Genomic DNA, 13,692 nt, shown 5'->3' on the forward strand with positions numbered 1-13,692 from the left:
GTGAATTGAAGGGGAGCGTGTGCACACACAAAACTGTAGCAGCACATCTTGGGAAAGTTGATCTTGTGAGAAATTTTGGGGGCTACAGCTTGCAGAGGCCATGTTGTTTAACAGATTATTGCTGCTGCAGTCCAAATTTTTTAAGATCCACTTTTTCAGTATTAATGCAGTCTTGTTGTCTGGATCAAGTTCACAGGAAACCGAAGGAGTGGTATGAAATTGAAACCATTATTTACAGTGGATTTACTCAAGTTACAGACCTGACTATGGCTCCTTCTACACAGCTGTATAACATCCAGATTACCTGCTTTGAAGTGTATTATATGGCAGTGTAGACTCAGATAATCCAGTTCAAAGCAGGGCTTGGGGTGTGGCACAGGCTGGAGAGCAGCTGCAATGAATCACTGCAATGAATCACTCTGACCAGGAGGCAGAGCTGGCCCTAGGTATTTTTCAAGTGTAGGCAAACAGAATTTTGGTGCCCTCCCCAAACCAATCACTGAAAAATAAAAGCGTTGGATAAGCGAAAATGTTGGATAATAAGGAAAGATAAAGAAAAAGCCTATTAAACATCAAATTACACTATGATTTTACAAATGAAGCACCAAAACATCATGTTTTACAACAAATCAATAGAAAAAGCAGTTCAATACATGGTAATGTTATGTAGGAATTACTATATTTGCGAATTTAGCACTAAACCTTGAACAGGGATATAGGGCAGTGTGGATTTAGATAACCCAGATAGCCCTCAGTATTAAAAAAAACTCTAAAATAAAATCAGGATAATAAATAAAGAACAACACTCTGAAAACAGAAGAAATCTAGACAGTAAACAATCAGAGACAGCTAACACCTCCCAAAAAAAGATTCTCCCAGGCAAGAAGAAGCCAGGCCTTGAAGCCACAGGGCCATTAAATGCTAATCAAGGTGATTAATTACAACATTCACACCTGCTTCAAAGAAAAGTTCTTTCTCCCACCCTGGACCTTCTACAGATATATAAACCCCACATACCTAGCTTCCAAGTTCCCACAGACCTCACAATCTCTGAAGGCCCCAAAGGTGGGCTTGCGTGGTGCAAAGGTGGGTCTGCGCTGGCCGGAAAGCCCAGCACGGGCACCGGGAGGCCCAGCGTGGCTGCCGGAAGCCCCAAAAGAGAAGGAGGTGGAGAGTGGTGCCCTCCTCCCAGGACGATGGCGCCCCTGGGACGATGGCGCCACAGGCAAGTGCCTAGTTCGCCTTATGGTTGGACCACCTCTGCCAGGAGGTCATGAGTTCGAGGCCCGCTCGGAGCCTATGTTTGTTTGTCTTTGTTCTATGTTAAAAGGCATTGAATGTTTGCCTATATGTATAATGTGATCCGCCCTGAGTCCCCTTCAGGGTGAGAAGGGCGGAATATAAATGCTGTAAATAATAAATAATAAATAATAATGTGGATTATCTGCTTTGATATTCTGGATTATATGGCAGTGCAGAAGGGCCCTACATTTCCCTCCATGTCATTGTTTGTGAATTGCCTCAGCTCTTTTTCAGCTCTTTACTGTACATACATCCTTTGGGAAAGAACAAGAAGGCAGTATTGGGCCATGGCAGTTAAAGTGCTGTCAAACTGCTTTAATTCTACAGTTGAAATGCACCCCAAGTAAATGTGAGCAATAACAAGTCAATAGATAGTACTCACTTCACATTCATTGCCATGGCACTGCTCATCATGCTTTTCATCAAGACAAGCAGGTGAGGATTTTGACCGAGTTCTGAGTTCCAATTTCTGATTTAAGAAAAGAAACAAAGCACTCTCAGTGTGATATTAATTAATAATTTGGATCTTTCTCGTGTAACACTGAAATGTTTAGATCTGTACCGCTCTAAATACAAATAATGAACTAACACATAAAATGCCCATTGTCAATGACCAGAGTATCAATGATTCTAAATTGGTGCAATTGCTCCAGGTCCCTCAAAGTCTACAGGACCAATATATCTGTGTTATATGACTTCAAGTAATTTCTAACTCATGACAATCTTATTGTGGGGCTTTTTTGGGCAAGATTTGTTCAGAGGGGATTGGCCAATGCCTCTTTTGAAGGTGAGAGAATATGACTTGGCTAAGTGGGGCATTGAACCTTGGTCTCTCAGGGTCCATCTACACGGGCCACAAAATCTTAGGCTGGTCTGAAACATTGCTACTTTGGACCAGCTGTGGATTCTGCCAAGGTGTTTACATCTCTCCACTCTTGAACTGCAGCAGTGATGGGAGTGGAGTCCTAACTGAACTGACCCACTTTGGCCCTGCTGAACAATCAACCTTACATTTATCATTTTTTTTTGGTCACTGCGGCAACAGCCACAGAGGTCTAGAGACCTGGCTGTCAATGGCATCTTTGCCAATGTCAGCAAATGTCTTGGAGAGGGTGGGGTGAAAAGAGAGCGGCAATGTAAAGGATGGTCAAAAGCTCTCCAGAGCACTGTGGCTTCTGCTACAGTGACAATGACAAAGGAGCTATCCCATTTTCCCCATGCTGCAGAGCATTGGCCTGTGTGGATGGCTGAACCAGTTCCAAATCAAGTATCTCCTGAATTTTCTTAATGCAAAGTAAAACCGTGTTAACAGGTTGTACCCTGCATTAGGGGTTGGATGTCTCTTGATGTCATCTGGACACCCAGTAGTGACTTCTGGCCCACTTAGGGATATGTTGCCCATGTACACAGACCCTCAGTATCATAGTACCACCCACAAATTACTACACCAACCCGGCCCTCAGCTATGAGCCAAGTCATGAAGTAAAAATTGTGAATTTTATATACTCTTCTTCCCCAGTCACTTCCTGAATTTCTATCTATCCATCCATCCATCCATCCAATCATCCATCCATCCATCCATCCATCCATCCATCCATCCATCCATCCATCCATATATCCATCCATCCATCTATCTATCTATCTATCTATCTATCTATCTATCTATCTATCTATCTATCTATCTATCTATCTATCTATCTGGAGATGTGAGATAACAGTAATAATATAGGAATTCAAACTAGTGGGGACAAATGGTATCGGACTTACCCTCTGGACTGGAGGTGATCTTTTGAAGGGAATAGGCTTGCAGACTTCTTCACAATAATAATTTTCTGACAAAAGAAAATTACATGAAATTCCATTTTTAAAAAATAGTGAGAAAGAGCTTTCTTCACATATGATTCATCCCTAAATCTTCCCACGGTTGAATTATCTGTATAATGATTAATAACAAACATGAAAATGCGACAGGAATATTCAGTATTGTACCTATGGAGGATTTTCTTGGATTGTCCATTTTGCTTGTTACTCCAACCTGGCAAAGAAAACAAAGAGTGAGGGTCAAAGATTCAGCCTTGATATTTGTTTACTAATGCATGACATGGGACTTACTCTTTGAGGTTTACTTTCAGTAAATGTATTATCTAGATGTGACAGAGCAAAGATTTCTTAAGAGAGTGTATGCTACCTGCAAAGTGGCTCATAATCTTGCAGAAGGCAGGGACAGTATAGATCTCAGGGAAACCTTACAAGAGGAATGGCAGCCTTTTTGGCTTTGTTTTGCTTGCTTGCGCTGACTTTGAAAGGCTTCTGAGGTTTACAAAATTCAAACAAAAAAGGATTCGGTAAGTTTTGATTCTTAAGTTTTTGGCGTGGGTCATACCCACATGTCGGATATCGCATCGTAAGTATGAATTTAACGAATTTGATCCAACTTACAAGGATTAATAGCCTATTTTCCTCTATTGCCTTTATTTTCAGTTCCCTCATGAGCAAGTAAGCATGTAGTCACTACCTGAATCAATCATCCCACAAGAACTCCTCAAAATCACCTTAAACAAACATCTGAAACAAGATACAGACATATGATCCCAACACCATCACCTTTATGATTTTTAACATTTTTGTTTGATGAAGAACCATTTGAACGCTAGTGTAATATATTCGTGCCTTTTTGTTGCCTACTAAGTTCATCAATGCAATATGCATTTTGAATTTTGTTGTATTTGCAACATAGTCAACACAGCTACCCATACATTTGTAATGTAGTTATGTGTTGATTTTTGTGTCCCCATCCACATTTTTATTTCACCCATTAAGTTAAAATGCATGAGATCAGTGTCATGAAAGTACCAGGGTTGAAAATGTGTTTGCATATTTACATTTTTGTGGCATTCTATTGTACTAGGAAGGCCAAAATGCCATTCTGTTCTCTCCTTCAGATTACATGACTGAGTGCAAACTATTTTTTAAAACCTCCATTTGCAGCCAAGAAGTAAGGAGGAAAAAGGAAGAAAAATAAATAAATAATGGAGTCATTTAAAAAAAATAATTGAAAAAGTGGGTCAGAAGAGGATTTACTAGGACTATCTCTGCTAAACTGGGACAGTTGGAGGACATGTTTGCAGGAAACCCATGTATAGGATTGTCTGAACCACTGAACTGGCTAACATTTTCCTCCCAGCACTTCTGTTCAAGTATATTGGTGGAGATTTCTATTCTAATGGCACTCAACAGAGTCTAAAACAATATTTTAGTACAATTACTCCTCTGTATCTATAGATTCTGCACCCATGAATTCAACCATTCATGGTTTGACATTAAGAAAAATCCAGCAAAATAAACCTTGATTTTATCATTTTATATAAGGCACACCATTTTACTACACTGTTATATATGGTATAATGTGACTTGAACACTCATGGATTTTAGTATTCATGGGGTATGTGTGTACTTATAATAATGATAATAATATTATAATGTAATACAATATTATACTAATTAATAATACAATATAATATTAATTATATATTACATATTAAATGTAATATTACTAATAATAAAAAGTAAAGGTTTCCCCTGATGTTAAGTCCAGTCATGTCTGACTCTGGGGGTTGGTGCTCATCTCCATTTCTAAGCCAAAGAGCCGGCGTTGTCCGTAGACACCTCCAAGGTCATGTGGCCGGCATGACTGCATGGAGAGCCATTACCTTCTCGCTGGAGCGGTACCTATTGATCTACTCACATTGGCATGTTTTCGAACTGTTAGGTTGGCAGAAGCTGGAGCTAACAGCAGGCACTCACTCCGCTCCCGGGATTTGAACCTGCAACCTTTCGGTCTGCAAGTTCAGCAGCTCAGTGCTTTAACACACTTCACCACTGGGGCTCATTACTAATAATATTACCATAAAATTATATAGTACAATATAGTAATTTAATACTTATATTGTGTTATGCTAATAATATATTGTATGTACATTTGATTTGTAAGCCTCTCTGAATCCCCTTCGGGGTGAGAAGAGCAGCATATAAATGTAGTAAATAATAAATAAATAAATATATATATCCTAGAACAAACTCCTGTGTATATTGGGGATCTATTGTGATGCCAACTACAAGTATACATCAATCAAAATTATCATTTAAACAACATAGTATTTATTTACCACTTTTTCTCTGCAAGTTTCATATAGGAGATTGGCCCACTCCTCAACTTCTTTGCTAGAGTTTAAGAAAACAAGTACAGAAAAAGACACAAGTATAAGGGGTTATTTTTCTTTGTAAAACTTGTCAGATTTGATAACACATTCACACAAAATAGTACTTTCAAAATAATCAGAAATTTCTGAAGATATCCTACTTCCTTACATCCTAAGTATAATTTGGAAAAGAAAACTTTGAGAGATTGTAAGTTTTAACTTCTGGAAACATCAGTGTTAAAAGTAACTTGTCCAGTCTCTGACCCCAAATGATATTGCTTGCTCTCTGTTCATTGAACATCTAAAATAGTAGCAGAGAAGCTTCAGCCCTCTAGGAAGCCATGTCCTATGAGAGGTGGCTTTGGGAGTTGGGTATGTATAACTTCCGAAGAGAAGTTTAAGAGGTAACATGATAGCCAAGTTTAAATATTTGAAAGAAGGTCCTATTGGAGAAGGCTTGTTTTCTGCTCCTATGGAGACTGGGGGTACAACTACATGGACACTTAACCCTAAATGGGGTGGGTGCGGTGAATTAGCTCCGTGGTGGTTGCATGATACACAGAGCTAATTCAGATATATACAACCTTGACACTGCTCTCTCATGGCACAATACTATGGATTCAGGGGAGTTGTAGTTTGATGAGGCACCAGCACTATATGGCTGAGAAGGCCAAATATCTTGTAAAACTATACCTCTTTTACAACGTCTTTAGCCTTCTTGGCCAAATATTGCTGGTACTTCACCAAACTACAACTCCCCTGATTCCATAGCATTAAACCATGGCAGTTAAAGCAATATCAAATTGCATTTATTCTATGGTGTAGATGCACCATTGAAAATCCAGAGCTTTGTTGGCATGAAAGCTCTGGACTCTTGCAGGATTTTTTTCAGGCTGCAGGACAGAATTAAAATTCACATAGTATCCTTAAAAATGACATAAATCACTTTCTGGGAGTGGAAGAAAAGGGAAAAATCTTCCAATTGATCTGATTTCCTACTATTTGTTTACAAGTCCTTATTTAAAATTGGCCGTACTGTATATAAAACCGATTCTAAAACAAATCCCAGTAACTACTGAGGAAACTGGCACTCAATTAAGGGGTGGAAGAATCTACCAATGAGCATTTGTTTGATTTGAGATCAGACTTGTTTTGTTTTTCAATGCCATTGTTTGTTGAATAGCAGAAGGAAAGAAGAGGCAAATTTTCGGTAAAGATGCTTAACAAGATTTGTATAATCTTTTTTTCAAGGAGTAGTTGATCTTCTTACTCATAATTATACAAGCTAAGGGAGGGGCTGAGACAGAGCTCAGAAAGGGGTGCGGTTTTTTGAAACTACTGTATAAGTTTGCAATCTCCAAAAATGACTTTTCCGAGAATTTGCAGAAGACACAAGTGTTTGATATTGCTTTTAAGTGCCATAGCTCTTGTAATTTGTAGTTTGAAAAGGTGCTTAGACTTTACTACACTCCCTTGGACTAGGGAAATCTAGCAGTGAAACCTCAACAAACTATAAATCCCATGATTTCTTATAAGAATCATGGCAATTACACAGGTTAGTTGATGAAATTGAATAACATGGGTAAACTAAGGTCTTCGTCCCAAGGATCTGTATCAAGTCAACTACATTGCCGTAGTTGCGTCTACTCAAAACAAACACCAACTAATATTTATCCCAGATCTCATCCCACAAAAGGCGAGGTGGAATCACCTTCTTATCATTTCTCTTCATTTTAATGACGCAGTCTCACAGAACCCATCAAACAACACAAGACTGCTTCTGGTGGATTTAGTCTTACTATACACTTTAGTATAGAACATAATAATGTTTTCTATACACTTTAGTGTACAGAAAGACAGTCTTTAGAAATGAAGTGTATAGAAATTGAGACTTGTGCAGAGAAGGAATGGACTCCATTGCTCTCCCTGAACATAGAAATGGCTGAAACTGGGTATTTAAGGTGGGATGGGAACTGGTGGATTTTAAGTGGGACGGGAACTATTGTTGAATTCTCTGTTTCCTCTGGAAATGGAAGGCTACTGAACTCCATACTTAGAAGACGATTCTCCCCCGCTCTCCCCGCATCCCACCCCGACACTTCCCCCTGCCCCTTGTGGTTAGAATGTCCTTTGCTCCTGGGATAATGTCAAATAAGGCTGTTGAAAAGGGTTAATGTAGTGTCACAGTCAGCACTGTCTGCTTCTTGAACTTCCCTTTGACTTCTCTGACATTTCTGTCTACTTAACTATGCTGTATATACCTTAGATAACTACTACAACTACTACAACTACTTTATTTTTGTACCCCACCTCATCTCCCCGAAGGGACTTGGGGTGGCTTACATGGGGACGAGCCCAATCAACATTATAAAACAACATTATAAAAAAATATAAAAGCAACCATCAAACCAACCAATGAACCTGAAATAATAGTCAGTTCCTGCACAACTCTTCATGTTTCTGATAAAGTGGACTACAGTCAGTCTTTGAATGCTCTTGCTCTAATGAAATTATTAGTCCTTGATGAACCCAGGTTTCATGTTTAACCTTAGAGAACTTTTAGTTTAACTAAGGTTGTATCTATAACAGGCAATTTTTTTTGGACTCATCTGCCCTGGATACACCACAGATAATCCACATATATCAGTGTGAAAACATCTGATATATGTGGATTATCTGTGGTGTATCCCAAAGACAATTTGCAATTCATGTGGCTGAGCCAAAAGTACAACAGCACCACTGCCCTGTCCTCCTGGGTGCCACCACCAATTTAACTGGCCAGAAGCAGTTCTCCAACAGAAATTTAAAGTCCCCTGCATGATCACTGGAAGCAAAGTTACTAGAAAGGCTCTGCCAGGGAGCTGCTTCTCCTTGTGAATCAGTGGTGGGGCTTTTTGATGTGCGGACACTGGATTTCCAGAATCCAGGCCAACCCAGCTGTCCATGTATCAAAAACACTGGAGGTCATGCCTGAGTTTCCTGGAAGTTTTGGAGTGACTTCTGAAGAATTAAACACTTCTGTTGCAGAACTGGCTGTACATTGTATGGACTGCTTGCAGCAGGTCTGAAGTGAAGCATATCAATTGCCATTGCAAACTAAAACACCTCCTGCTTTTATTTCATCCACAGCTGTACTTCCTAATCTGTAATTTGAATAAGATGACATAAAGTCATAGAACAAGAAAACAGTTCTCTCTCTTTACCCAGATAATTTGCAGTGGCAGCTTAAATATAAGGCCATGTTTCAAAGTCGTAGTATTCTTGCAAATTTGAAAATTCTACCCATGATTCTTAGAAGAATGATGTCCTTACCTGTCTGTTCCAATAAGGTAGAAATCTCTGCTCCCTGTTCTGATGGTCATCACTTCTGTGGGCACGCATTTAAACATCTTCCTCACCATTGCCATTTTCTCACAATCAGCTATGCCAATTTCAATTTTTGAAGTTCTGTTAGAAAAATATATATTTGTAAAAGTTCATAAAAGGTACTGTGGACCATCCATGTCCTATTTTTGAAGAAATATTTACCAATGTGAATTTTAGTAAAATATAACATTCTATCTAGCCTAGTATTCTGTTCAAATGGTGGCCAACCAGTTACTTATGAGAAACTGTAAGCAAGGCATGAATTCACTCAAAGTGTCCACCCATGTCCCCCAGCAACTAGTATACTGTGGCATATTACTTCTGATACTGAGTCTGGAGTTAATACATAGCCATTAGGATCAGCAGCCAATTTCATAAATTTGTATAATTCATCTTTGAAGGCACCCATATCTTTGCCCATCTATGTTTGGGGTTGCAAATTCTAGAGCAGTGGTCCCCAAACTAAGGCCCGGGGGCCGGATGCAGCCCTCCAAGGTCATTTACCTGGCCCCCGCCCTCAGTTTTAGAATATATTTTTATATCAGTTTTAATAATATAATATATTGTATATACATATAATATTGATAAAAATATTATAATGTTATACAATATAATACTAATAATAATACCATATAATAATATTAATTATATGTTATATATTACATATAGTATTACAGTATAGTGGTATAGTTCAATATAGTAATGTATAATGCTAATATTTTGTTATGCTAATAATATAATATATTGTATGTACATACAGCCGCTCTGAGTCCCCTTCGGGGTAAGAAGGGTGGGATATAAATGTAGTAAATAAATGTAGTAAGTAAATAAATAATTAATTTTAGACTTAGGCTCACCCAAATTCTGAAATGACTTGAAGGCACACAACAACAACGACAACAACAATCCTAATTAACTTGACTATCTCATTGGCCAGTAGCAGGCCCACACTTTCCATTGAAATCCTGATAGGTTTATGTTGGTTAAGATTGTTTTCATTTTTAAATATTGTATTGTTCTTTCATTGTTGTTGTTGTTTTGCACTACAAATAAGACATGTGCAGCGTGCATACCGTGTTTCCCCGAAAATAAGACAGGGTCTTATATTATTTTTTACTCTCAAAGATGTGCTAGGTTTTATTTTCAGGAGATGCCTTATTTTGCCATGAAGAAGAATTCACATTTATTGTTGAACAAAAAAAAATGAACATTTTTTATATACTGTATGGTAGTTTTCATCACAAATCAACATAACCAAACCAGACAAACTGTGACTCCTGTCAAGAATTTCTTGTTATTACCATTATTTCCATGTGCAACTTGTATGTACATTTACCAATCCTGCATGCTCTGGTGTTTTGTTTGGTGGGCGCTGAGCATGCTTCCAAACAAAAACTTTGTTAGGGCTTACTTTCGGGGGAGGCCTTATATTTAGCAATTCAGCAAAACCTCTGCTAGATCTTATTTTTTGGGGCTGTCTTATTTTCGGGGAAACAGGGTAGGAATTTGTTCGTATTTTTTTTTCAAATGATAATTCGGCCCCTCCATAGTCTGAAGGATTGTAGACTGGCCCTTTGCTTTAAAAGTTTGAGGACCCCTGTTCTAGAGTTTGTATATCTGCTGTGTAAAGAAAGGTTTGGTTTTATTTGCCCTGAACCTCTTACCATTTGATTTCATTGGACAATTAATTGTAGCTCCAAACCATCAATGTTAATAATATTTATGTGTGATTTTATTTGCATTGGGGGTTTAAGAAATTGTTTGTTTCTGTGATAGACTCTATGGACCATATCACATTAAGGTTGAGATTCACCATGCATTGTGGTGAATCCGTGGTTGCCCAATGCCTCCCATTGCCCTCGCATTGCAGATGTCACTGTCTAGCTGGTGATGTGGGAAGAACTCTGCAAGACCATAAAATTCTAAGTCTAAAGTGACTTAAATGAAAATTTAAATTTAACATACAGCCTAGTGTAAAATGAAGGCAGAACTTCATTTTTAGTATAAGAGGGAATTCATATTTCAAATAATTAGTGCCTTGGTTAAAAGAAACTATTCGATACATACTCATTAATTTCAATGCAGCCCTTTAACTGTTGTTCTTTGAAATACCTCAGGACATAACCATTCTTGATTGACTTGGAAAGGATAAAGTATCGTTTTTTCCAGGATGTCTGTAGACAGAAAGAAAGATAGTGTTTTCAAACCCAATGGAACAAAAAAAATAAAATAGATATTCTTAACGGGATTGCTGAAGATAATCATTTTGCTAATTATACCTGATTCGTGAAAAGATGGACTGGGGGAGATTTTCTGAAGAAGCCTTGCTTGCAGACATTTTCATAATCATCACTTCCTGGCAAAAGAAAAAAATAGCTATAATTCCATTTTTAAAAACCCAGAAGATTTGAATGCATTTTTTCTGCTTCTTGGCAGGGGGTTGGACTGCATGGTCCATGAGTCTCTTCCAACTCTATAATTCTATGATTCACCCTGAATCATATTTCTCCATATTGATTAACCCCCAACATGAAAATGCAAAGCAAACAGTTATGGGTTTGATATCATTCAGTTTTGTACCTATGGAAGATGATCTTGAAGAATCCATTTTGTGTATTACTTCAACCTGACAAAGAAAACAGACAGCATGGGTCAAAGACTCTGGCTTGATATTTATTTTTCAACATTGTCACAATCTAGGACTTTGTAGAAACCACACCTTGTCTTTTCCGTGAATGATCACAAAGTAAGTTTCTGTAATCTGAGATAAACAGAAGCTGTAACCAAGCAACGTTTCACTGGATAATGACCAATATTGGATAACGACCAACTTTTTAACAAGACTGGCCAAATAAGATCATGAATGTATACTTATTTGATTTGCCAAAACAAAGTTGTTTTAAAAACCCATTTATAGTTTGCATGAACCATATTAAAAACATCAGAATTTTACTTCTACAACACTGTTTTCCTACAAGAATAATTGCTATCATAAATGCACTGGATAAGAAAGGAAAAGGGGACCGCATTCCAGGAACTTAGCATACTAAAAAAAAACCCAATCAACCATGAAGCATTAAGATTGGATGAGCAATATCGAAAATATGTTTTTGAAAGAAGTGGCAATAAATGATATGCCGCTTGCAATACAATTGGTTCTTCTCTCTGCCCCTTGCCACCAAAAGAAAAATGTCATGACAATTAACATTGACAATAAAATACAGAGATATTTTTTTAACCATTGCTTGTTCTTTAAAAATGATTTTTATTTCCAAACAGGACAGAATTCAGAAGATGTTGATAAGGGAAGGAAGTGTGGGAGAAAAGTGTGAACAAAGGTGTGTGCAGGATCTAGGGTTAGTTCCTAATACTTGAAAGTCCAGCAACATTTTTATTTATTTTCAGCAGTCTCTAGCTATAACTATAAAACCGTGTTTCCCTGAAAATAAGACAGTGTCTTATATTATTTTTTGCTCACAAAGATGCGCTAGGTCTTATTTTCAGGGGATGTCTTATTTTTCCATGAAGAAAAATTCACATTTATTGTTGAACCAAAAAATGAACATTTATTATATAGTGTACAGTAGTTGTCATCACAAACCAGCATAACCAGACAAACTGTGAATCTTATCAAGAATTTCTTGTTACTACCATTATTTCCATCTACAACAATCTATGGTACGTACGTACATTTACCAATCCTGCATGCTCTGGTGTTCTGTTCGGTGGACATGCTTCCAAACAAAAACTTTGCTAGGTCTCACTTTCAAGGGAGGCCTTATGTTTAGCAATTCAGCAAAACCTCTACTAGGTCTTATTTTCAAGGGATATCTTATTTTCGGGGAAACAGGGTAATCAAACACAATCCAAAATGCTGGCAGAATTTCTGCATAAGAAAAGTACTGTTCCACTAATATCCTACCTCCCACAGGGTAATCTAGAATATTTTCTTTCCTCTTCCCATTATATGCAGAAAAGGTGCTTGGATTGTTATCTTTCTTCAACACTAGAGAAGCATTTTAGTTTACAGGATTCTACGCAGAGCATGGAGCTTTCTTCAAGTTTCTTCAACTTTCATCAAGTTTGCAGATGACACCAAACTGGGAGGGATAGCCAACACTCCAGAAGAAAGGAGCAGAATTCAAAACGATCTTAACAGACTAGAGAGATGGGCCGAAACTAACAAAATGAAGTTCAACAGGGACAAATGCAAGATACTCCACTTCAGCAGAAAAAATGGAATGCAAAGATACAGAATGGGGGACGCCTGGCTAGACAGCAGTACATGTGAAAAAGATCTTGGAATCCTTGTGGACAACAAGTTAAACATGAGCTAGCAATGTGATGCGGCTGCTAAAAAAGCCAACGTGATTTTGGCCTGCATCAATAGGGGTATAGTGTCTAGATCCAGGGAAGTCATGCTACCCCTCTATTCTGCCTTGGTCAGACCACACCTGGAATACTGTGTCCAATTCTGGGCACCGCAGTTGAAGGGAGATGTTGACAAGCTGGAAAACGTCCAGAGGAGGGCAACTAAAATGATCAAAGGTCTGGAGAACAAGCCCCATGAGGAGCGGCTTAAAGAACTGGGCATGTTTATAATAATAATATAATAATAACTTTATTTTTATACCTCGCCCCATCTCCCCGAAGGGACTCGGGGCGGCTTACATGGGGCCTTGCCCGATAAAACAATCAAATATCAAAACACAGCAATAAAACAGTTATCCAATAAAAACATCAATTACAGTAAAAACAATTGTTAAAATCAACATAAAACATACAATATTAACACTGGAGACTAATTCATAGAACCCAGTCAACG

The 13,692-nt window shown here is 38.0% G+C and overlaps 1 protein-coding gene across 1 annotated transcript in view; it reads right to left on the minus strand.

The window, feature by feature from the left end:
* plekhs1 (pleckstrin homology domain containing S1) overlaps positions 1 to 12,342 on the minus strand; it is a 29,527-nt gene extending 17,185 nt beyond the window's left edge. Inside the window, exons 1-8 of the mRNA XM_008114734.3 lie at positions 11,448 to 12,342; positions 11,147 to 11,223; positions 10,935 to 11,041; positions 8,814 to 8,948; positions 5,469 to 5,523; positions 3,292 to 3,337; positions 3,070 to 3,134; positions 1,685 to 1,771 (exon numbers count right to left, since the gene is read on the minus strand). Of these exons, the coding sequence (XP_008112941.2) occupies positions 1,685 to 1,771; positions 3,070 to 3,134; positions 3,292 to 3,337; positions 5,469 to 5,523; positions 8,814 to 8,948; positions 10,935 to 11,041; positions 11,147 to 11,223; positions 11,448 to 11,475 (600 nt within the window). The 5' untranslated portion in view covers positions 11,476 to 12,342. The remainder of the gene's footprint in view (positions 1 to 1,684; positions 1,772 to 3,069; positions 3,135 to 3,291; positions 3,338 to 5,468; positions 5,524 to 8,813; positions 8,949 to 10,934; positions 11,042 to 11,146; positions 11,224 to 11,447) is intronic.
* Between the last annotated feature and the right edge of the window lie 1,350 nt (positions 12,343 to 13,692).

Source organism: Anolis carolinensis, chromosome 3 (assembly GCF_035594765.1).
Source record: "Anolis carolinensis isolate JA03-04 chromosome 3, rAnoCar3.1.pri, whole genome shotgun sequence".
Taxonomy (NCBI): Eukaryota; Metazoa; Chordata; class Lepidosauria; order Squamata; family Dactyloidae; genus Anolis; species Anolis carolinensis.